This window comes from Orbicella franksi, chromosome 3, assembly GCF_964199315.1.
Source record: "Orbicella franksi chromosome 3, jaOrbFran1.1, whole genome shotgun sequence".
NCBI classification, from domain to species: Eukaryota; Metazoa; Cnidaria; class Anthozoa; order Scleractinia; family Merulinidae; genus Orbicella; species Orbicella franksi.
The window spans coordinates 27,276,513-27,301,900 of NC_138147.1; the positions used below are offsets into that span (position 1 = coordinate 27,276,513).

A 25,388-nucleotide genomic window follows, 5' to 3' on the forward strand; every position below is an offset into this window, starting at 1 on the left:
GCGTCAAATTCTGTCATTTCCATCAGCGTTTTCGGGCGTTTTAGTGTGGACAATAGGCTAAAACGTGTATCAAAAAGTATGCGTTTTCATACGAAACGCATAGTGTGGACAGGTGAAAACAAAACCCAAAACGCTAGCGTAGGCGAAAATATTTTGCTTCGTTTACGGACACTTTTAAAAACGCATTTATGTGGTCGAGGGGCCTCAGTTCAATAGTGAACTCATTCAAAAAGAGATTTCATTACGTGTAATATCACAATCTTGACTTTAAAGGACTTTTTTTCCTCAACGAGCAAAGAAGCTCAAAGCCTGGTTTTCACTGCGACGCATAATCATAACGGTAGTGAGGACGTCCACAACATAAGCACGTAGGCAAGCGTACAATGGATAATTGCCTCAGTTTGAACAAGATGGCGGGCTTTCGCTTATACAAGGGACCAGGTCTCTTGGCACATGCTTACAGCGTGAAGCACCGCGTTTTCACCGACATAAGCACAAGCACAACAACAAAACCTTTTATTGTTCGTGTTGTGCGCGTCCGTTGCAGTGTCTGCGCTTTCGTCGTTGGCGTCCTCACTAGCGAAACGCTGGCTAAAAGCCTTAACCGCTATTTTCCTCTTCCACCGGAAAAAGGCGACAAAAAGAGCGATAAGATCCCCGCCCTAGGTACCTTAGTTTCTGGCTTAATAAGACCTGTGCCCTGCATAAATATGGTAGGGATTGGTCGACCCCAGGTTTTGCACCATTCTGCTTGTTTTCTCCAGCATGCTTTTCGAAGTCCCGGACATGGGACTTTATTTTTAGGTTGTCTCCTCTCTAATTCAACCTCCTGAACAGCTGAAAAATACATTGATTTTGTAGGGACTCGTCCGAAAAGCAGCAGCTCTAGCAAGTTTGTAAATCTATCTGTCGTCATAGTGGAGGTTTTAAGGCTAAGGGCATAGTTGCTGTTGCTTGTCTAATTACTCTCTCTAAGAGTATCGAGACGTTCATGTAATACATGCGAGCTGCCACCCGACCCACAGGGACAGAAGTGTTAATAACTCACTCTTGGGAATTTGCTCACAGTTTAAAGGAGCTCAGTCACACGGTGTTTTGAGTTATTTGGGCCACGTACAAATAACCATTAAAATGAAAAAAATGAAAAAACCCTGAAATAAGTTTTCCAAGATAGGAAAACACCACAGAGATAGTGATAAGCCACAAAGGAACAAGGATGGTTAAGGATGAAGAAGATTGACACGGATTGCAAACGACGAACTTGACAAATTTAGGCTCAACTTTTCAAGATGCGCAAACCGTGGCGTAGCTCCTTTAAACACTTGAAGGACACTCCGAGAACTTCCCTCGGGTTCAAATTCACAACCACCTCAAGTCACTGTAGTCAATAAGATAATTCATTCAAACATTAATTTATTAATTTCCTTTCTGAGGCACAAAATATGGATTCTTTGCTTTTCTTTTTCGTTCCACAATAATTATTACAGTCTTGTTCTTTCGTATTTACAGTCTACAAGTCTACAGCAGACTGGGATGTCCGACACTCATTAGCGGACAAGAAACCTCAATTATTTTATAACCACCATTGGCTTGTAGTTCATCTGCTTGGAATGACCACAAATTCGACTTGTCAGTAACGAAGCAGACGTGAAATGCAAACAGAAAAGCGCGCGTTTGTGATTGATTCCTGTCTCTCGCATATCAGCAAGAACTGCACTGAGACCGAAAACCGACCCAAGTGTCACGTTGAATTGCAGAGGACTCTTGGCGATCCTTACATGAAGGACCCGTCAGAGTCGTATATAAATATTTCCTCGCAGAAGAGTTCTCGGAAGCTTGAAGATTCCAGCTTCTCTCTCGCTCTATTAATTGAGTTCGCCGGCGAAATTCGTTACCACTGATTCCCTGGTCTCTTCTTAAATTGTCTCCGCGCATTGCACGGCAGACGTTCTAAAGCATATCTTGATAATTTCAATTCACCAGCTCCAATTCTTTAGATAAATTCATCTTGCAGTAGGCGTGGAGGTCAACTCTCTTCCCCAGGCTCCTCAGCGGCGCTTCCAAGCCAGCGGAAGAATTCTGAACTGGCGGTTATGGCCACGCCCTTTCCTGGCTCCTCTTGGGAGCTGCTTTCCCAGGCGTTGAAAGATTCTTCTGTGATGATCTCCTCGTCATACAAACTGTCAAAGTACGACTTGATGAAACCTGGGAGAGAGATTCAAAGCAAGAGGGTAAAGGTAAGGTATACTTTGCGAGGGACCAATATACCTACTGTAGGTGGAGAAAGGCACTGTGAGGTAAAATGTTGTGCCCACAACACAACACAATGGCACTTATTAGGGCTTGAATGCAGACAATTCAATCCGGAGGTCCTAACCATTAAAAGGCCATGTCTTCCACCAAAACAAGTAGAGCGATTCGTTATTCATCAAATGAGATTTTTGCCACAGAAAAGAATCATGAAGTATCATAACAAAATGCAATTCGGCAAAAACTACATGTACTGTATGTATATGTAAAAGGATCGCGCCTTAGTGGCTAATTCCCTCTATGATATGCACCTGCAGGGAATCAGTGTAGTTGTGTTTATCTCCTTGAACTGGATATTTGCTTTGACGAATACAACTACCATAATTCCCTGCAGGTGTGTCTTAGAGGGGGAACTGGCCATTGAGAACCTGACAGAAAGACGTTTCGTTGTGGACTCTCACTTCAACGAGGCAATTTTGGAATTACAACACTAAGAACGAATGCCAGGGCAACTTCAAAGAGTACATAAATCATTACATAGAAAATAACAACATTAGCCCTTGATTCAACAACAAACCTTACCTGGTGGGTGATCCAGCTGAACAAAGAGTGCCTGCACTGCGTAAAGAGCTTGGAGTTCTCGACTGGTATCATCGTCTATGTACTTTTGGAGTAGATTTTTCCTTTCCTTCAGGTGATTGATATTGCATTTGCACTGGCCTCCCTCTTCTTTTGAAGAAGACGAAGAAAAACACACCAGTTAAAGATAATTTGAATTTGAATCAGTTACACAACCAAATGACACCAAATATTTTTTTCTCGTACGACAAGAACAAAAAGAAACATGAGCTACAATAGTCTGAGTGATGTAGAAGAGCTGGAAAAGGAAATAATTTGACACGTTCAAAAGATTGTAGAACTCCTATGAACATGTGTCACTAGTTTCTTACAGCAATACAGTGCAGGATGTAGCTAAGTAAAACAAACCAAGCTGGTTCATGAACAAGCTCAGCTGGGTATTTTGACCAGGATTCCTTCAAAATGATTCCCAAGTTCTTGTTTGCTGGAGATATTTCAGCCAGCTTGCAGTGGCTTAATAATTACCTCTGTCCATTGTGTCTTCACAAACAACTGTTACAAGAGCTCTAATAAATGAGGACTCCTTAGTGTCAGCCGGAGAAACGTTTTTCTAAGAAACAAAGTTAAACAGAATTACGTAACACCTTTGTACACTAGGACTGATGTATTTTTATGTCAATAAAATAAAATAAATAGGAGCTAGCAGTGACATAACCAAGGAATGGCCGTTTGTCTAAATAATTGTTTCCAAACTGAATTAAGACTTTGAGGTGCTGTTTTTTACAATACAATCAACTTGCACGTGACTCTAGGTTAACTATTAAGGGTTCATAACTGGGCTACCATAATGGAAGGCGAGAGTTCTCACCAATACACCATCCTTACTTTCCCTTCATGTCCCCACAGTATGTCATCGTACATGTATGAGGACATACATCCACCTTACTGTAGGTCACCATCCATTTTATTAAGCCAACATGCTTTGTAAAGATCTTAATCAAAGGTAAAGAATCATCTTCAAAAGCAACTCAAATTAGCCTTGCTTTCTTCCAGTCTTGACTCTGGTCTACATTCCTCAGGTGGGGGAGGGGGGGGGAGGGGGGGGAGGGGGAGAGGGGGAGAGGGGGAGAGGGGGAGAGAGGAAGAGGGGGAGAGGGGAAGAGGGGGAAACGGTGGCTCATTTCCCAAACAGGGGCTAATAATTGAACCTACTCAAAATAGGTTATAAATTAATCTCAAATTTCCACTAACATCGATCCATTCGAACACGTCTTCGTTCCTGGCTTTCCTCTTTAATACGAGAGTCCTAAGTTCTTCCTGTATTCTAGCGGAGTGTTGCCCTGTTGAGCCAGTGGGCTGCGATGAATTATGCTGTCCAAGGGCAAATTCAATATTCTACAAGCGAAAGGAAAGACGAAATAATAATTTCCAGTATAAATGATGAAACAACAGGAAGGTAACAAAGCCCATGAACAAGCTCAGTTGCACCTCTGCACCTTCCAAAGTACCCAAAGTCTTGGTTTTACAGTGTAATTTGCTCTCTTTCAGCTGGTGAAATTGGTCAGTAGCCGGCTCTTAGCTACATCCTTGCAACAGCATAACGAATAACAATATTGCATCTCGTAGCAGGATAGCTCCCGTGACCTCCAGATAACAAGACTGGCCCCTTACCTTCGCCCAAATACACCCCTTGGTTCAATAGCACATCAGATAACATGAAATGAAAGATTCACATTAACATTAAAACACAAAGTTAGTTGTTCTGTACCTTGTCCTTGGCAAATTTAACAGCTTCTTCCTCAGTTTCAAAGAAGGTGTTTAACCTCAGACGATATCTACTCAAAATGGCAGATACATCTTCACGGCTCTAGATACAGACGGAAGAAAAGTAAGAACTTTACTCATCTAACTATGCTTCTTTTATTAATAACAACAACAATAAGAACCTTCAGTGACAGGCCAGAAGAAAACTGTGAAATCCTTAACTCTTTGCCTTAACAGTAGTTCTTTCATCTGTTAACAAAAACTGAAGGAAGACAGGTAACATCCCACATACAAACTCACAACAGCAATATTGGAATTGAAAGTGATCTACAAATCACAATACATTTTCTAACTCCTGTCATCCAACAAAAACGATATGATAAACACTATAGTCCTTGTTTTAATGGAAAAGTTGACTTAACCACTCAATTTCAGGATGACGGTTCTCTAGACATGACAAGGCCACAGTTTTGAGCTTGTGACCCTGTTAATCAGTACACAAGAACCAAAAATAATGATAAACAACAACAAAACAATGCCTCCTGAACAAAGCAAGTGCAGTGGGTATTGCTATGTTGCCCCGCAATTTCTCATAAAATGAACCACCCACATGTAACAGAACTTACCGACTCATTGGTGGCAGTCTGCAACATGTGCGCAAAGAGTTTGGCAGCTTTGTTTTTCGATACATATTTCAACACCCGTTGAGAAAATAGTTCATCAAGATCAAGATTGCCATCAAATGCTGTTGGTCCCATGAGTTCTGCAATGTATTTCCACAACTGCGGAATGTCAATTTCTAGGTCTTCAGCAAATGTAAATATCTGTTCAACACTGAAAAGAGATCATAAAAAAGAAATAATTAGGGTGAAATGAATTCTGCAACCACCTTAAATTTTTCAAAAATTTGTTTAACAGTGATTGGGCATTTGTGTGATACTAATATTGCCCTGTCTCTCAAGAAAGTGTAGTTCATGTAGTATTAATCCATCAAAGTATAACTGCTGAAAAGTGTTGGAAACTGTTGTCAGCAATCTTATTGTCAATCAGACTTTTCCCATTCCCTGAGCTATGGATCCTTACAAGGATATAATTGTGGTATTTTGCTTAACTACAGAGATTCTTCTTGTCTGCTATTTAATAAGAATGAGTCTGTGCACATCACTAACATGATGCCAACACATCATTCTGTCATAGCCCATTTCCGAATTGCTCATTGCCACTCTATCCAAGTGAGACCTGTTGCACAATCACTCATATGACAATGAGTTTGATTTGAATGTTACTGAAGTCTCATTTTTATATGAGAATATTGGCACCAGGACTTGCTTTGAGAAAGAGACTAGAGATTATTTGAAAATGGTCTGTTGATAAGAGAGATTTGAGAGAACTGATAACGCTGAGTAGACACAACCACCTGCTAGTATTACAGAATGATTACAGATGAAGGACCAAAGATGAAGGAGTAAACAATACCCAGATCACAGACATACCCATTGAGATACTGTTCAGGCGTAAGTGCCCCATCACGGAGCAAGTAATGCAGCAACCTGCCAGTAGCACTTCTGTCTGAAGCTTTTTTCTCCATAGTATGGTTGAATGCCAGATTCACAAAGATGTGATGTGTTGAAGGGGACTGAAGTTCTTTGAAACACTCCACTGCCTCCTAACAAGGTAAAAACACAGAGATTTTAAACTTCAGCATTCCAGGGAATAAAACAGTTTAAAGTGAACTCTCTCCAAGATGAACACTCTTGGGAACAGTTCTATGTGACTGCCCACAAAGAGTCTAATTCTCCTGAAAAGGCTGCATTCTCACCCACCTTCATGTCTCTTATGTCAAGATACTCGTCGATAATTGCATGCGCCTTCTTTTTCATTGCTTCTTCTGATAGTTCAGGTGTTGGAGAAACAGAAGCAGAAGCAGCCTCTACGGGTGAAGCTGCTACTGGGATCAGTCTTGGAGATTCCCTTCCTCCTTCACGCTCTTGGTTGTTACGCTGAAAGTTAAAGAAAGCACGCAATGTTTAAGATCACTTGCAAAGTCAAGGAAGGATGTTCATGCAAAGTCCAGGTTTAATTTGGAGGTTTATGGAAGATCTACAAACCTTTGGTTGTGCTACTGTCCGCGCAGCCTCTAGAGCCTTCTCCCGTTCTCCTGCCTGGAAAGGTCCACGACGCCCACCTCCAGATATTGGACTACGAGGTTCTTGCCGGCCAGCGGAGTTTTGTCTTCCGGGAGCAGAGTGTTTTCTTTCTCCTGCCAAGGCAGAGTATCTGGGAAAAGATAGAAATTTAATGGCTTGTACTAATGAATAAAATAATTACAATAAGATAATGAATTTATTACCTAGCCAGACAATAATAATGGAGTGTTGCTTGTTATGGACACTCTCTTGTCATGCAGATCAAATTTGATCTCATTTGAGGGATAACTAGTTTAGTCCATGAAGTTTGAATCTGACTTTGATTTTTGAAGAATTTTGATCTTTGAAGAATTTTGAAGAATATTCAGCCTGTTCGCTGCTTATTATTTATTTTCTTCTGGGTGAAAACATCTATAAAGCACCTTATATTTTAACAGGGGCTACAACTTCAGTGTTACATGTCATCAAAGAGGTCAACTTGAAGGCATTTTGCACCATTCAAACTTTGTACAAAAGAAAGGAAAACAAGGCAGTAACTTTGTAAAGGGCAACCATGGTGTTCTAAATAGATAAGATAACATGGATACCTTGGAAAGACGGCAAGCAACATAAGTTTGAGACAAAGCAAAAAAAAAGGTTTTTATGAAAAAACTGCCTGCGATTTTCAGAGGTTTTGAAGTGACAAGAAAAAAAAATATGCTGGAAAGAAGGGATTAATGAAATTACTGAGTTACTGATAAAAGTGGGCAAATAAGTGTAAAGTATCTGTGAATTAACCAGCCACCAGCTTTTGGTAACTAGACACCTCTCACCTGTTGCCAGTAGGTCTGTTGTCATCGGCTGCAGCACCAGGAACAAGTCCAGAAGCGGCAGCTGATGGACCAGCCCCAGTGCCAACTGCTCCCGTTCCTCCGCTGCTGCCTCTCGCCCATGCTCCATACCCTCGGCCACCTGGTCCAAGTGAGATGTTCTCAGAATCAACAGGGCGCTAGGAAAACAGAAAGGACCATTTCAGTCTGCAAGTCATCAGCCTCACTACCCAAATTCTTCTTGCTGTTTGTTTCTTTTTGGGAGAATTCACCTTCTGAGCAAGCAATTTCAGGAAACCTAAATTGGCATCAGATTCCTGGATTTTATCAATTTTTGCTTAAATTCTCTTGCATTTCTTTTATGTTTGCAAATTCATTGAGGACTAAAAAAGGAGACCACACAATCGTGAACACTATGAAATTCATTTCAATACTTTGCAGTAAACAAAATATTATATTACTGCTATCACATTATCAACATACATGAATTTCTTCTTGCTGTTGGATATTAAAAAGCACAACACTCAAAGAATAATACTGCGTTTGGTATACTGTAACAAATATATCACCTTGATGTTCTGAAACTTCTTTGGGTCCACACTAACATTTTTTGGCCCTCTGCCCACAGTGGTCCAGGTTTCATCACCCGGTGGAACAACATTTGGTCGAGGACTGTCACGACCACCCATACTTCCTGAAGCGTAAAAACATGGTTACAATGTACACTAGATAAAACAAACCATGAAAACTCATCAAGCCAGTCAAATCTCAATGGGCATCCCATGCATGATATCAGGACTGTCATTAAGTTTTGATTCAGCTGTAGCCTTGATCTTCACACCTGTAGCAAACTCGTTACTTTATGGGTGCATTGTATCAACTACAGGCCAGTTCACCTGCAACATCAAGGGTCCATCAAACATTCTCGAGCATAACAGGTGTGACGGGTTATGGTTGACAGCCCTGGATATGTCACCTACTGTGGAACATCGGGGGCATTTTGAAAAGCTGCCATGCTGACTACAATAATGTTCCAAATTAAGCAAGTTACTGCTCTCATCTCAAATTTACACTGACAGTCTTGAAGTCAAACCCACCTCTAAGTTTCTTATCCTGTTGTTTGGCCATCTGAATCATGATCTGTGTCTTCTTGGCCTTTTCAGCAGCCTCTTTATGGATCTGATCAATAGTTTTGGGGTTGTTATCCTCCCTACGAGGGACCCAGTCATTTTCCCGTAGATCAACAATGTCTTGCATCATGAATCGCACACGAGCCGATGTTATCCTTGCTGTGATTATTTTGTTGATTTGTGCAAAGTACTGGTCAACCCTTGGCTGGAAATAGAAAGTTAAGTCTACTTATTAACCTCTTACTGTAGGCACAGCAGGCATACCAGGTTTAATCTTTCAACAACAAAAAACCCACATCCATCTACTGTAGTTTAAGTTGGGGTACATGTATTATGATGTAACACGTAGAGTTTAAAATCAACCAAATGCTGGTTGACTTGCTCTTTCTGTTTCCTGTCCCTCCCTTCCACACATAAGTTACTCTGAGTCTGTCCTGAGGTGCTGTGTAACAGCACTGACACAGAAAGCTCCAAGCAGCAGAGGACTGTTGCCCTCCAATGATATCAAGTTTTCAGACTCAAATCTACAATGCAATCACCCTTAGGTGTCATAAAAACGAATTTTGAAAAGAAGTGTCTGAAGGGTTTGGGATAACGTGACACCCCTGACATGCCAGGGAGAATACAACAACTTATGAGTACTGTGCACACCTTGGCTCTTGCATGGTCAAGGTCTTTTCCAATTGTAACAAGCAACTTGCACAAGCATTCAAATGCCTCCTCATCATTACTCTTCAACAGCTTCACTACACAGTCGTGCATGATGTTCTCTGTCAGCATCTGTGTAAACAGACAATTACATGGTAAAGGAAGTTTCAGTAGTGAGTGATCCAGAGAACAAAGAGCTCTAACCCAAATTTCACCAAGAAAAAGGAGAATCTGAGACGGTTTACATCAAAGAGCATGTTTTTACAATAAGGTAGGATACTAGGAAGATGTCTGCAAACAAAGTTGTGTCCAATAGCCCAGGGCTGGTATTGGGGGGGAAATGTTTGAGGAAATTCAAATTAGAGAAGTAATGTAAGAGATGGAACTGTTCTATTAATTAAGTTGAAAATTTATTAATCATGCCTCTGAGAAATGCTCTGAGGGCTAGTGAGAACAAGTTTTGGGCTAGCACATCAGTTATATCTCCCCCAAAGGGCAAGCCTAAAACTGTGTTTAATTTTTTTTGCACTCCATGGAAGTGCATTATTTCCTTCTAGAGGGCCAAGCGAAGATGTATCAGAACTCTATTCTCAAAAGCATTTTGGAGTTTAGAATTACATCTAATCATACTCGACTAACCTTTAGCTTAAAAAGTTCACCAATAAACCTGATGTTTCCTAACGTGCGTCGTTTGAGAAGGGTCTCCTCATCTTGAAGGTCATTTTTCTTCAACTGAAGTTCCTCTTCCTAAAGGGCATAAAACATGTATACATTCTTAACATACATATACAGTTGAACCTCCAGTTGTGACCACCTCTCTTCGGCGACCAGTTTTCTAAAATACCAAAAGTTTCCAAATCAAATCACTATATTTGGAACCTCTTGTAAACAAACACCTCTCATAAGCAACTGCGACCACTTTTAGGGCTAAAAGTTTGAAATTTACCTGTGTTGTTAACCTCCTGTAATCGACCACTTGACAGATAATGGAGCGAAAAATGGATAATAAGGTGTTGTAACCTTATCATATTCCTGCCCGGTACTAGAAACGGAAATTTATCAATGGGAAGAACCAGATTTTTCCCCTCAAAATTGACTTTTACATGAATAAAACATTGCTTCGGCATTGGCGCATGGGCTAAGTCTCGGCAGTTACTATATTCCAATGAGGAAAATACTTTGACCCATTATGGTCAAAGCTCTCATAAGTGACCACCTCCCATAAGCGACCACCTAGGCTTGACACATAGGTCACTTATGGAACTAACAATTTTATAATAGTTACATGAAGACACAATGCCAGAATACAGAGTTAAGCAATGGGGGCCACCTAGGGTTAGACTCACAATTAACATAAATTACAAGTTATAACCTTCCCTGATCAATTTGGCATGGACAAAATAGCCAAACTTTTTAATTGCTTTGCTCTTACAACTTAACTTGAAGGTTTCATGAGGATAGTAATCAGTTGTATGCTAAAATTACCCTCACATCTATGATCAAACAACTTACACTCAGCCCTTTGCTAGAGAGTTCTTCCAGCTTGTCGTGGATTCTCTTCTCCACAGATTTTTCTTTCTCAAACTCTTTCTGGCATTTGTTCAGCAGAATCTTGCGGAAAGTGATTTCTTTTTTCACCCCATCCTTCTCCACAACAACCTTTTTCTGCACAAAAAAATTCCAGCCATTAGTTGTTTGCCATTTTCAAATGCACCAGACAGAACAAGTATATGCAACTCTTTTCTGTAACATGGTGCTATACCATGGGTTCTACTTAAAGCACACCTAGCCCCCCCAATTTTTTTTTCCCCTAAAACGAACCCACTTGTTATTCGAAGCATTTGGGCGAAAAAATTTTTGAATTTGGTTGAATCCTCGATTTTCTATGCCCTTTCAAAGTCAGGCCTGAAGTGTTACAAGACCGCGTTTCAGGGAGTCTGGGGCGGCAGTTGCTGATGACGTCTACCCAAGAACCAAATACAATGGCGCCTCAATCAGCTCTCTGTATTTGCTCAAGAAAATTGAAAACAAAACTAATCGTTCCAATATATTTTGGGACTAAAACGTCCAAGTTTTGTTTCAGAATCATTTCTTTTTCATCACTGGAGCCAGAGTTAGGTTTCGATTCGGAAGACACCAAAATAAACTTCGATTGAGCACATTCAACAACTATAAATTCACTGCTTAGAGCTTTGAGAACAATTTGCAATAATTCAAGTGACGATGGGGAAGAGTTCTTTGTGGACAAGCTGCTTGTATATCAGGAATGGAAAGCCAGATACGAAGTGGAGGAGCAGGAAAACGAAAAACAGGAAAGAAAACTCAAGGACTGCTTTGGATGGCAATTTTGTCATCTAAACACAAGACTCCTATGCATGTTTATAGCCCATTTACATTTGTCCTTAGCGAGAATGTATTTTGTCAAGGTATGGTTGTTCTATTAAATCCAGTTTCAGGGTTCGTACTCTTTTTCAGAAACAAATTTCCACGATTTTTCCAGGACCTTTCCAGGACCTTTCCAGGACTCAGATTGATTTTTCCAGGACTCTAAAATGCATATTAACCCTTCCACTCCCAAGATCTCAATGTTAATTCTCCTTACTGTCTGCCATACATTTAATACTTTTGAGTTTAACAGATTTCCAGAACTTTCCAGGACCAGTAGCCCTTTTCCAGGACTTTCCAGGACTTTCCAGTCCTGGAAAATGCCACAGTAATTCCAGGACTTTCCAGGTTTTCGAGGACTTGTACGAACCCTGTAGTTTGTGTTTTACTTTCTGGAATGCTTCATGTTTATGAGTGATGTAAGTGTTGCAGTATTTGAGACTTGATGACCTCCAAAACATTGGCTTCAATCGATTGAAAATCGTAGAATTGTTTGGACCTGTATTTTTGAAGCTGAGGGATGCAAGGCGGAAGGAAACATTTCATACAATTACCGATTTCACATTGTCATACGTTTTAAGTCCTAACTCCAAATAACCAGTGTAAATTTTTTTTCAAAGTTTGCAGTGAAATTCGTTGGATAAGCAAAAAGGATGTGTTCCCTAAGCAGTACACAGATAAAGTTATGCGGTCATACTTTCAACACTAATGCATAGAATGTTTGTTGCACTGCTGATTTCCAAACCTTCAAAAAACTCTGTGAGTGTAACACTTTTGTTATCATGTAATTCTAAAGGATTAATCTTCGACTTTCATCTAAATCAAAAGAGAAATAAGTGTTTGTCGACAGCGTACAGTTGCGACCTATTTGCACATCAGCATATTTGGTTGTAACGCTTCTTGGTTGATCACACAACTTTGCCGGCTATGTTATAAATACTGCGGGACTGGAAGATATAGGTTGTCGGTAGTATTTCAACAAATTGCTGGTTGGCTCTAAGCAGAAAATTTTGAAAATAGTGTTTGAAAGTCTGCAGAACTAATTCCAGTGACAGTTTTTCAATGTTTCTCATGCACTCAGTTTGCTTGTTTTGATTCGACAAAATCAACCATCGTTTATGTCTTTATTGTACCATTGACCGATCATCACCAGTAAATTGTACAGTATATCGTTTTTTAGATCTTGGATATTGCTGCAACAGCCAATAGCACTTCTGGAAGGGATTTCTGTGCACTTTTCGAATGTGTATTGCACCACCCTGAAGGAAATGAGAGGACGTGAGATATTCGCTCTTCCTGGGTAGACGTCACAACAGCCGCTGGACCCATTCTCCTCAAACTCAGTCGTGAAACAAAATGGCAGTGTTTTGGGCTATTTTCGAGATTTCCTCGGGGCACAGAAAATCGAGGATTTAACTGAATCCAAAAAGTTTTGCGCAGAAGTATTTCAAGGAACATGTAGATTCATTTTGGCCAAAAAAAAAATTGGGGGGTTAGGTGCACTTAAAGGCCAGGCACAGGGCAACTTGACTGCTGGTGAGGATGATTTTGCCTGCTTAGTTTGACCATCCGAGGAAAGTTGTTTTGCCTGTCAGTGAAAACCAGTTATCCTACTGCCAAAAACATTAATGAAACCCTTGGCTCTACTTTATTTTACAAAATGTGGTAATTTCCAGGTATTCACAATAGTAAAAGCTCTCTTGAAATATACCCCTGCAAAACTTCACACTGAAACATACACATGCTTTAACTTCCTCTAATCTCTATCTGCATACATCAAGTAAGCAATTCCTCACCAGAATGTGGTTTGCTTGCCTTGGACACACTTTCAAAAAGCAAATCACTTTTACATACACAGAAATGTCAAACTGTCTTTATTGTATTAAAAAAATTTGAAACCTTTGCCCTTTGCCCTTCACATCCAACTGTCACTTCATACGTAACAGATGGAAACCTAGAGCACAATTTTCTAAAATTTTTAAATACATATTTGTGACCCTATTTGGGAAAACCAGGCTTAACGAAAATTATGTGGAATTGCACTTCAATGAATTTTGAACGCATTGTCAATGCATTTTAATGTTTGGCGAATGATCCTCAATGCATTTTCAATGTTTCTTGACAAATTCTTAAAATGCAAGCAATGTTCGATAATGTTCCAGAATGCACTAGTAATGTTTTTCAATACATTGGCAACTTTTCACAACACTTGGAGGAATGGTATCAAAAAATGCTTTTTATAATTATTAGCTCAATGCAATGACGCGTGATTTAGATTACAAATCATTGATCAACTGTCGTGTTTACTTTGTCATGGCATGTACAAAATAATGTAACGTTATACATCGCCATCTACACGATTTTTACTTTGAAAATAATTAGTACACTTTTTGTTTCCTGTAGCATTGCATGCGATTATGTGAAGTTTAGTAAAATTGTGGAGCCTAAGAAGCCTGGAAGAAGTTAAAGTTTTAGAGTATTTTTTGAACAGGATGTTTTGCTTGATTGCACATGACATCTACTGTGCATTTACGAGCGGCTATCGATGACAACTTTTTCATGAATTGAGTAAATTATCTTTTGAAGCATAGCAAGCATTATTCAGTAGCCAGTGTTGGCCACGAATTCTCATTGCTTTTTTAATGTTTGATTGACGAGCAACGGCCCTCTAGCCATACACGGCTTGCAATGGCGGTTTAGTACAAATGAAAACATACATTATATTCAATTCCAAAATAATGTAAAACAAACCCTAAACATAACATATCACGTTCTTTTAGTTCTGTTAGTAGTCTCCTTTCCCTGTAGCTTATGACTTATCACTACGTTTTTATGCATTTCTAATTGACATATTTATTGCAGTGGCTGCAGGTCCTGCAGCTTAAACTATGACAAAAGAGGACTATAAAGTATAAAAAGATGCTTGATTGACCTGCTTTGTGATGAAAGGTATTTTGTTGATCATTGTGGGAGGTGTTTGAATTCACAGACACGTACACGACTATTTTATTCGTAGCATCATCACCTGTATCTCTGGACAAACCTTATTATTACATTTGCCGGATTTTCATACAAGAAAAAGTTTGCCAAATATGGGCATAATTTATCACGAATGGGCATAAATGTAAACATAATGTTCCTTTCAAACTTAAAGCTTATCGATACAAACCGCAAAACTAATGTAAGTGACTTAGCCCGTGTTTTCACGAGAGATGTTTACTTTGGTTTTGTTTCAACTTTACTGAAGTGTAATTTTTACTTGTGTAAACACAGTAACAGACCTCGGTAAATGGCGGCAAAATCAAAAGTAAGCCAACCTAGGTTTGTTGACAGTTGAACGCCTCAGGCATGGTTTAGCTCAGTAACTGACCGTAACCGAGGAAAAGCAGATGTTGTACCGACATCTTGGCGGCAAGTGTTCACGCGTTCAGCACGTAAAGAAAAGAAAAATAGACAAAGCTTCCTCCTAGTATAAGTAGGTTTCAAGTCAATGGGCAAAAAAGCTCAATTAACTCATGTTTAGACAAAGAAATCTCGGACTGCTGTTTCCCTTTCATCGTCAAGTGCCGTAAGCATTTCCTTTCTGTTAGAATCAGTAGCAAATCATTAGTAGCAGTGTACAGGCAGGCGCAAGACCTACCACAAAGAGACAGCAAAAAAATCATAATAATGAGGTCTATGGAGAAGAAAAGCAAATGTTAGAATTTAAAGCGGCCCTGAATAAGAAGAAGTACCAGTAAACATCTATGTAGCCAGAGCTCCGCAGCAGATGCCGTTTCAGGTTTTTTGCGGGAAGAGGCTCAGCGAGATATTAGAATTTTCTTTCCACTATTCATCTACAAAGCTTTACTTGAGTTTGGCTCGACATCACCGCCTGCAAATTGACAACGACCTGCATTCGGCATTGGGGTAAAGTCAGAAATTTTATAATTTTCCAATGTTTCTGTGCAACATTGCAGCACTTACTTTCCAAGAAAACCTAAAACCATCCGTTATATGAGGCCTACTTTAGTTAATTAGTTCCATGTAAACAGCTTCTTTAATAACTGTGGTTTAGTTACGAAACCTTGGTAAGCAGTAACCGTAGTAAACCTCTCTCGTGAAAACACAGCATTAGCAATGTTCTGTCTCACATACCTCAGTCCAGTAGTGTCATTTTCCTCGCTCTTAGTAGTAACCTTTCGTAGAATTTCGTGATAAACAAAAAATAATTGATTTCCCAAATTTTAAGTTGAGAACAGGGGCACCCAATGACTGTTTTCTCTCAAATGCTGATAGCAACCCTTTTTAATGCTGGGCGGTTTCATTGAAATGCGTTGTCAATGATTGAAAACACATTGTAAATGTTTCTCAACGATTTTCAAATGGTTTTCAACGTCTTTCGTTTCAGTGTGAAAACATTGCCAACATTTCAAAATGCAATGAAAATGTTACCCAATGCATTCTCAATGTTTGAAAATGTGTTAAAATGAAAAAACGTTACAACGATATTTTCATTAAGCCTGGTTTTCCCAAATAGGGTCACATTTGTTAAACAAATATTACTTACAGGGATGAGGCATCTGCACATGTTAGCATAAGCTACACTAAATGCAGCTTCGTCTATGGCCTGCAACAAATCAAGGCAAAAGGTTACACGTAGGTGAACTCACAGAAAAAAAACATCAGTTATGTATGGCATAAACCATACCAAAATGAAAACTTTTCCCCTCCCATCCAATTTGCTTCTATAAAGCGTACCTACCTTCTCAAATATCAGATCAATTGCACCTTCTAATCTTTCTGCTGTGTCAATATCCAGGTCAATGATCTGTTGTGTCAAAGTCTGAAACTTCTGAGGCGTCAACTTGTTCAGTATACTCCTAACTTTACGGTACAGCTCCTGAAAGGGAAACAGATTGATACAAGTTACAAAAATAGGCACTAATATCATTTTAAGTTGGTTATCGGTAACAGGAAACCGAAAACATAATTAATACTTAGAATAACTCTGACATTATTCTGTTACCAAAACAGCATAACTTTTTACAAACACCCAAAATTAGGCCTTCTAAATCTCAAATGGAAAAGGTCTCTTTACAAGAACCCTCATATTTATCCAAGTTACAGTACCAATCAAGAGAAGCCTGACAGGGAACGCTTGACAGAATGCATTCCGTTTCTGTTCCACACACGTTCCCATTCCCATTCTGTATCCATACTGTATCCGTTCTGTTCCCGTTTCGTATCCGTTCCATATCCGTTCCGTATCCATTCTCTATCCATTCTGTGCTGTTCTGTTTCCATTTTGTTAGCATTCCATAGCTAAGTATTCTTGGAACTCGTTCACAACAACAAGGTTTCCAAGAACTTGTTTACAAGATTAGCGACACTCATTTGCATATCATGAAATGGGTTAAAACTGTCGCCTTACACTAGAATACGAACAGTAAACTTAAATTTTCGTGTTGAGAATGTGAGTCCAGTTGCCTGAACAATATGGGAAGATGGTATTGCAACTTCAAGGCTAGTTGGTAAGTCTTTTTCTGAAACGATACAAAGCGACCAGTCGTCTGTGTGATTGCCTGAGGAAAGGAAGAAGTAACCAGCTTGCCAAGCACTTTTAATGCCATCGATGAAAAAATGCAAGCAAAAGACGAACTTTCAGCTCTTACATTTACATGAATACTTTAAGTGCGATTCAACACTGAAGTATCGCCGAAAACTTTTCGGCGAATGCAGCAGAAACTTGGCTGGAGGATGCGAGCAGTGCAAAGTACTAACAAAATGCCGAAGCAAGCATTTTGTGGTACTTAGTGATGTTATTTTCACAGGCGAACATTGCTCAGTTAAGATTGAACGTTATCCTTGCTGATCCTTCCGCAAAGCTGGCGAACAACACCGTAATAAAGGTCAACCAAGACATCAATATTTTGTTTTGTTTCTTTCCATGCAGAAACCTTTCAATCCCAGTCTAACTCGACTTGTCCATCCATTTCCTTATGTGGATATAACTTGGGCTTGCTGACAAAAACAAAATGGCCACGATGAACACGAAATGGACAAGGAGATGCAGTGAAGATGCTTGCTTAGTGAGTGTAAAAAGAAATAAAAAAATACAGAAGATAATTTGTTCTGCCATTTTCTCAAGATCGCCAAGCTGGACAAAACTTGGGCGAACTTTTATTTAAAGTTGCATCGTTTCCAAATCCCTGGTAAGCACTCTGATAGCATAACTTACTAGCATGCATTCTGAAGGACACGTTCTCTTATAGTTTGCGTTCTGGAGAATGCTTTTTCCCATTTTTGTGATTTGTAACCATTCTGTATATGTTCCATTTCCGTTTGGTATCCGTTTGGTATCCGTTTGGTATCCGTTCTATACCCGTTCTGTAACCATTCCATTCGCGTTCTCGTACCCGTTAGGTTTCTTCTGATCGGTACTGTAACTTATTATTATTATTTAGCTAAAGAATGATGTAATTGCTCAACAGTCTCCTAGTAATGTACTTGTCTGTCTCCTTTAACACTCTTTTAGTTAGAATTGATTACATGCATGAGATGTCTCTCCTAAAAACCCTGAAGAACAGGGCTATCATTAAAAGGCAGTAACCCGTAGCACCTGTCACAGCTGAATATGCTTGATTTTCAACTCATTGCTATGGGTGAAATTGCCTGTTCTTGATAGGATCACAAAGTAACAAGTTTGCTATGGGTGTGGAGAACAAGGCTACAGCTGACTCAAAACTTAATGACAGCCCTGAAGAACACTGTAAAACTTGGGACATATAAAATTATGTAATATTAGTAGAACGCAATTAAACTTAACAGTTCAACACAGCATACTCCAGATAAATAGAGCTTACCTCAGTTTTTAGATCCTCTTCAGAACCTTCTTTGGCTAACTCACTTGGTCGCACCCATCTTTTCTCAGTTCTTCTCAACTGCTGCAAACAAATCAACAATTATTATCAACATCATCATTTGGACATCAAGTTACAATTAAACCTTTCTAATCTACACCAGCCACCCCTGTGCAGAATTGACTAGCCAATTTACAGACGCAGTCATTTTTAAACTGACCTTTAGTTAATTCAGGTCCTGGATGGGGGTGGTGGACTCTCAGTAACTGCAGGGTTCCAGATCATAGCGAGTTGAAAAGCAATTCCAACAGGTCAATTCCCACTGCACCCACCAAATCATTATAAATTTTCTATTAATATGTTGGGTCATGTAGCTGATCTTGTCAGGTTTTTTACCCAAGACCCCTCACTTATCTGAAACACTGTAACCAATAAACTGTTCAGCAGTTTCTCAGCTATCTGTTTAAATTTCAGCCCATTTCTGAGCTACAAGTAAAATTTGCAGATCTCTGATCTCATGTCATTTCTCAGCTGACAGTCAAAACACTCTACTCTTTTTCTAGCAGAACACTCAAGGCAATTTGACCAATTCTTGACTATCAGACCCTCCAAACTGTATGGATTAGGCACAGGGTCATACCTTCACTACTGGTTACTGTAGAAGAAATGCAGTTTACACTGTAACCTGGCATTCCAAATTCGGCAGATAGAGCTAGCTAAGAAATTTACTCTTACATGTCCTAAGAAACTCTCCACTTAAACAAAAAAAACAATCTTATTCTATAAAATTGGCGTGTATTGGTTGGCATTTACCTCACTTCCCGTAGTTTTTGGTGCAAGTTCAATAACTTTCTTGGGTTGCACATTTCTGTTACCTCGGGCTCTTTGGTTGGAAGAGTTATTCTGCAAATGAAAAGGAAAAAATGTTTTATTTTCCCCTCAATTTGTGGAAAACACACATGTACATCAGAAAACTCTAACAAAAGGGAAAGTAGTACTTTGCTTATGGTTTAACAAGTAGAAGTGCGTAACAAAGCATCATTACATAATCTTTCACTAGAAGTAATGGAATCCAAAAGCAAGAAATCTATCTCTTTTAAGATCGTTGTTTGCTGTTTCCAAGTGCAAAAACTCTTTAAATAAACAGTGCATGGCTGGTAATTTAATGCCCCATCATAATCATTCAACTGATGCAAAATCTAGCAATCTAGCAAGTGACTTACTCTTGAATTCTGGCGAAGATACGCAGGCAAAAACATATTTTCACCGGCATCAGTTTTAGGCATTCTGCAACAGAGAGAACACAGTTGCACAAGTTAGGACCAATAAAAATTCAACAGTGGTAGCCGTATGCCAATGGTGCTGTAGTTAGACAACTGAGCAAATGCAGAACTAGTACAAAACTTTTGCTATGTTTTCAAGTCACTTACATTCTCAGTAACTATAATACAAAGGATTATGATCAGTACAGAGATGTGTTAGCGTAAAGCTCTTTCCCCTTCGCTCAATTTTAGTAGCTACACAATTTAGCAATAAAAATTATTTCTTCTAGCATCAAGGTACAATTTTACAACTCTTTATCCTGACTGCAATAAACAAAACCCTCTATCATTATATGAACTCAAAGTCTTGTCTGCTTTACTTCTGTTGATAGCCGGATTTAGATGGGGTTCGTGGTTGGCCAAGTACAACTTCCAGGTCAGGTAGGCCTTCAGGTTTCAACATGCACATGGGATTTGTCTGAAACTGCAACAGGAAATCTCTCTCATAGGTGAGCTTTCCACCATCTGTTCGAGACATGTCTGATTCCCCATCAAGATCTGGAAAACTTGATTCTGTTAACAGGAAATAAATGACAGTTGGAAACAAAATTGGGGGAAAGTGCAACACACCTAACATAGGCAGACTAAGCCATTGTCACCACTGCCATTCTTTAGTGTTCATTAATCAGTTGTAAAAAATCACAATAATTTTACTTCTTCAACTTTAGCAAGATTCAGGCTCAAGTTCATTAAACACAGGGTTGGAAAAAAACCCGAATTCCAGCTTGCCCTTAGGACAAGTAGCTCTCAACTTTTGCTTGCCCTGGGCACGTCTTAGTTTGCTCTTTTAATGATTTACTTGGCAGATGATTTGTCTGATCTCTTGCCCATCAGGCAAATGAGAAGGAAAAATTACTTGCCCAGAAGGAAAATCTACTTATCCAAGATAATGGGACGGCACTTTTTAAGTTATGAACTAAAGAAGAACAGAATATGACAACAACCACACACTGCAGCATCTAACACCATCGATGTCATTTATTCTTCACCACTTACCTTCTTTATCCTCCCATGTCTCATCCTCTGATTGAACTTCTTCGCTAACTTCTTCCTCTTTTTGTTGCGTTTCTTCAGCAGCTGCTTCCTCGCTGTCCTCAGGAACCTATGTACAAAGTAGTTAAAACAATCAAAACTTTTGTATTACTGACATTACTCTGGCCAGACTAGCTCAATCTGTCAGAAATTGTCCTGGTTTCCAACACATTAAGCCAACAGGATTAAACCTACTCCCCCAAGATGGTACATTAGTCTGTAACAGGTAAACCCCTAACATTGCACCAGGTTTCATTTAAGCCAGTGACACACTGGGCAATTTTTAAGGGCTGATTGCTGTAATTTTCAAAAATCACAGGCGTGCCCACGACAATGATAGAAATTTTCACCAGTAATTCCTGATCCAATCATACTGATGCGAGATCAAAACTGCAGATGTCTGATGTGTAAAAATATTGGAGATTGCATTGCCTGCAGATTGGCAAAAATCACCTACATGCAGTAGGCCTACAGCAGACACTGATAATATTCTCTTCTGATTTTTGCTAAGGATGACCTTCAAGGCGATCCTATCGTTTTGCAGGCTTTACAATTTGTCAGTGATCAGTTTGTTTAAAAACATTCTACTTGTGTTTGATGTTAATAGTACCTCGTGTTCATCGTCCAACGCAGATACTAAGTTTTTGTCCCATTCTTTGTCACTATTTATTAAATGACACTAATTTAGAAGCTTTTAAAGTAATTAAAATAATAAATTCCAACTTTTTGGAGGGTGAGATCGCAAACTTTCTGCCATGTTCCTTTTAGCTCTAGCATGTTCTGGCCTGTTCTAGCGTGTTCTAGCATGCTAACTCACACACTAAGCATGTCACGGTTAGCACGCTAATCAAAACAAAAGGTTTAGCGTGTTAACATCTTTGTGTCTTTCATTGTGCTACAAATTAAATATGTGCATAAAGTGTGTCTTAGGACACGCTAAGCATGCTGTGTTAGCGTGCTGTGACCATGCTATCACCTTTATCCCTGTTTTCCTGTGGAGGGTCACTTATCTCAGAACTTTGCTAGACGGACAGGGGCAGTGTGAGAGTAACACAATTCTTTGTCTTGCTCAAAACCCAAACATACAATCCTACTGTAAGTCACCAATATATACTGGATAACTAGACTTGAAATGTCCCCCCACCCCCCAATGAATTTTTTGTTTTGTTTTAGAATAACAGCAATCATTCATCTTGCATGTGTGTGTGTTGTCAATAATGTTTAAGTGTGCATTGCTGCAGGTATTAAACTGTTTTCACCTCTTCTTTGGGAGGCCTTTCTGTGTAAGCCTCCATGAGATCCATTTCTTTCTCCGAAGAGCGTTTCTCCATATCCTTGAGGCGTTGCTTCTGTTTCTTTTTCTTCATATTATCTTTGGCTAAAAATAAAAACAACCACAACATTAGATTATATTATAGCTTATCATAGAGAAGTGAGGAAATTCTTATCTGATGGGTATTGTTATTGCATATTTGGCAAAACTCTCCAGATAAAATAGTGGGGTTGGGTCTAAACAAGACTGTATCTTGAGGCCATGCAGGATCCAGACACATGCTATTGCTTTTCAAGGAATAATGATTTATTTAACAAAACAGTAATAGTACATCTATCTAATCCTGTATTTAAATCACTCTTGTGGTCTGGCATTCCTATGTAAAACAAGAAAATCAAACCACTAAACCCCTTGCCTAAATCACACCAAAACCAGTATCTCAGGCAGCAGCAAATATTCATGACATTGTAATTCATGTAATTATAAGCCAAATATGTTAATGCCTGACAATAACCAATTCAGCCTATGACAAATCAGTATGTTTTCCCTTCACTTCACAAGTTAACCCTGATTTCTGGCACTCTCTCGACTAGTTCAGTCTCATTCCCCCCTGAGAAGAAATAGCTGAACACCACCCATCCTTCTGCAGTGGAGCACAGGCCCGTTATCCAGACAGTGGCTAGTACCCAGACTCATTAACAAGAGAAATGAAAATGATTGGATACAAAGACTTCCCTTAAAGAGCGGCTCAGTGGTTGAAAAACCAAAATTCAACTGATCAATGCAATTCAAGAATTGTTTCTTCCTTCATGTTTTTGCATGTGGACATTTTAGCATACTGCCAAAATTAATTTGACATCCAAAAAATTAATTCCCTACCACAAAAATCTCACAAAAAGAAAAAAACTAGTGTTGGAAATCACCAGTTCACCCAACACTAGTCTCATCTCAAATCTTTTATTCCTCACAAAGCTCACCAAAAATCTCAACCGTCACTGAACACATTGGTTTTCTACTCTGAATTACAGATCATTCCTTATTGTAAACGTATTCTATGTTCACGTGATCAACTTGTCGCTCAAGCTTAGTTACATTAATCTGTTTGGTTGTTGATTACTGTCATGGTCCTTGTCACCATATGAATTTCCTTTTTTGTCACGCACCTATGAGTAGCGCAGCCATGAATCTTTAACACTAGACAGAGACTGCAACATTTTTTTAACAACAATTCTGTGTTCTAGTTACAACACTACAACTAGTTTCCTACTGCCGAATAGATTTTATCTAGTCAAAAACAGTTGGTTTTCTCTACAATAATGGAATGATACAGTTATCATAACGTAAAACTGTAATGTTGTGATAATCAGTTGACAGCGCATGGATGGAATTTAATGAAAGCTGGCCTAAGAGTGCTGAATCATTCTGCAGTGATATAAATATATACATGTACTGTACATCAAATATAAAATGCTGTCCATGTTAAAATCTAGCTCGGACCATTAATCTAAATGTTTATTTTCTATAATTAAATGATAGTTATGTAATTATGTTAGTACAGGAAAAGAAACTGAACCCACTATCTCTAAATTCAACCTTATTACAACCACATCTGATGATTAGGGCAACAACATTACTCGGAAATTTCCTAACACAGCAGTTAATTACTGTAGATTAAATCCCTGCAAAGTAGTCTAGATTGCAGCTGTAATGAATGTTGAATCACTGGTAATTTGATCAGTAACAAAGCTAATTGAAACAATTCCTACAATTCAAGCGGGAAGTTACACAATTTTAGAAGATAAATAAATTCTACACAAAATTCATGAAAAAATGAAAAGACAAACTGAAGAAGAAATAACAAAATTTTCATGTCCCTGCCTCCCAACACAGAGTGTTGAAACATCATTTCACTTTAGGTATTAAACTTTCAATTGAAACTACACAGTGTGAAGAACATGTTACAAGACATGGTTTCAATTTGTCAGCAACATAAACAATCAGAGCTCTGCTTGCCTTTTCACTACAATATCAAGACCTATAACACAAATTACAGACTTTAGATGGTAAAAGACATCCTCAGAAAAGAGACAGAAAGGAATTCACGGGTTAGGTTTCACTTTCAAGGATAAAACACAAGGGATTCATAAGCGGATATGCCTTTCAATGGTTGCATGACTTCACATGGTAATTACATGCATATTTGCCAAATGTTTCCTTCTTAGGGCAGGGAGTATTAATCACAAAGACCATCAATTTCAATCGAAAAAGAACACAATTAAGAACTTGCCCAGTGCTTGAAGCAATTCCTAAGTATTTCCAAACATCAGAAGCAGAAAGCCATGCGATGTGAGTCCGCGTGTGTATTGCCCAATTTTGGAAATGTAATGAAATACTTGGTATTCAGTTGTGAGTCACCCATTAATAGACACTGACCTCATCAAGGGGGGCCAATATCACATTCTTCGTAAACAATCAAGTGTCATATTGACAGGAGTCATGCAAATTTAATTGTTAATATTTAATCACCCTGTGTGATGGTTACTTTAACCTTTTCCAACTTTGTGACAATTATATTGCATAGCAAAGCAAATCCACAAAAACCTTCTACTCAGGCAAAAACAATGGATCAAGATTAAATTCTTCCACAACGGATCCATTAAATTAAGTTCTTTAGTTCAATATCAATAGCACTAATTATTAACCAATTAATTTAGGGCCATGACCTATCTAGCTGACCACTAGAAAACAATTTGGTTTGATAAAAATGTTAAAGAAACAACTTTTTCTTCTTTGGATTGTTAAAAAAAAACACTATAAATTATGTTGCAATAAAAATCTTTTCAATCTCCATCAATATATGCTGGTTTGTGACAGTACAATTTTTATAGGTGAGGCCTAAATTCAAGCCTAGTGATCCATCAGGCTGCCGCTTATCTCTAGTTTCCTTCACATTACATGATTAAGAGTACTTCTCTGTCTCCCTGGATGGGATGAGCAAGATTACCCTCATGATTCCATCCACTCATACAACTGGGTGGAAAGAAGCACTCTGTGAGTAAAGCAAATAGCCCAAGAATACAACACAATGTCCCAGGCCTCCAACCCAGACCACTCAATAACCGTGAAAAGACCACTATGCCCCACACCCCTCTCCCACATAAGTTAAAGTTTTGTCAGAAAGATATCAACACTTTCATTTTATACACA

General features: G+C 39.0%; 1 protein-coding gene across 2 annotated transcripts in view; it reads right to left on the minus strand.

Moving 5' to 3' along the window:
• Positions 1–1,379: 1,379 nt before the first annotated feature.
• Positions 1,380–25,388, minus strand: part of LOC145481753 (eukaryotic translation initiation factor 4 gamma 3-like) — a 37,520-nt gene continuing 13,511 nt past the window's right edge. Inside the window, exons 6-28 of one of the 2 annotated variants that reach the window (XM_081460283.1) lie at positions 22,168–22,286; positions 20,873–20,978; positions 20,197–20,389; positions 19,778–19,841; positions 19,368–19,457; positions 18,558–18,635; positions 16,457–16,594; positions 16,262–16,321; positions 10,840–10,992; positions 9,967–10,074; positions 9,331–9,459; positions 8,647–8,884; positions 8,119–8,243; positions 7,553–7,728; positions 6,702–6,870; positions 6,417–6,593; positions 6,087–6,259; positions 5,220–5,427; positions 4,598–4,696; positions 4,081–4,224; positions 3,355–3,439; positions 2,833–2,979; positions 1,380–2,205 (exon numbers count right to left, since the gene is read on the minus strand). In XM_081460283.1, the coding sequence (XP_081316409.1) occupies positions 2,027–2,205; positions 2,833–2,979; positions 3,355–3,439; positions 4,081–4,224; positions 4,598–4,696; positions 5,220–5,427; positions 6,087–6,259; positions 6,417–6,593; positions 6,702–6,870; positions 7,553–7,728; positions 8,119–8,243; positions 8,647–8,884; positions 9,331–9,459; positions 9,967–10,074; positions 10,840–10,992; positions 16,262–16,321; positions 16,457–16,594; positions 18,558–18,635; positions 19,368–19,457; positions 19,778–19,841; positions 20,197–20,389; positions 20,873–20,978; positions 22,168–22,286 (3,158 nt within the window). In that variant the 3' untranslated portion in view covers positions 1,380–2,026. Of the gene's footprint in view, positions 2,206–2,832; positions 2,980–3,354; positions 3,440–4,080; positions 4,225–4,597; positions 4,697–5,219; positions 5,428–6,086; positions 6,260–6,416; positions 6,594–6,701; positions 6,871–7,552; positions 7,729–8,118; positions 8,244–8,646; positions 8,885–9,330; positions 9,460–9,966; positions 10,075–10,839; positions 10,993–16,261; positions 16,322–16,456; positions 16,595–18,557; positions 18,639–19,367; positions 19,458–19,777; positions 19,842–20,196; positions 20,390–20,872; positions 20,979–22,167; positions 22,287–25,388 lie in introns of both variants that reach the window. The other variant, XM_081460282.1, reaches the window with a different exon arrangement.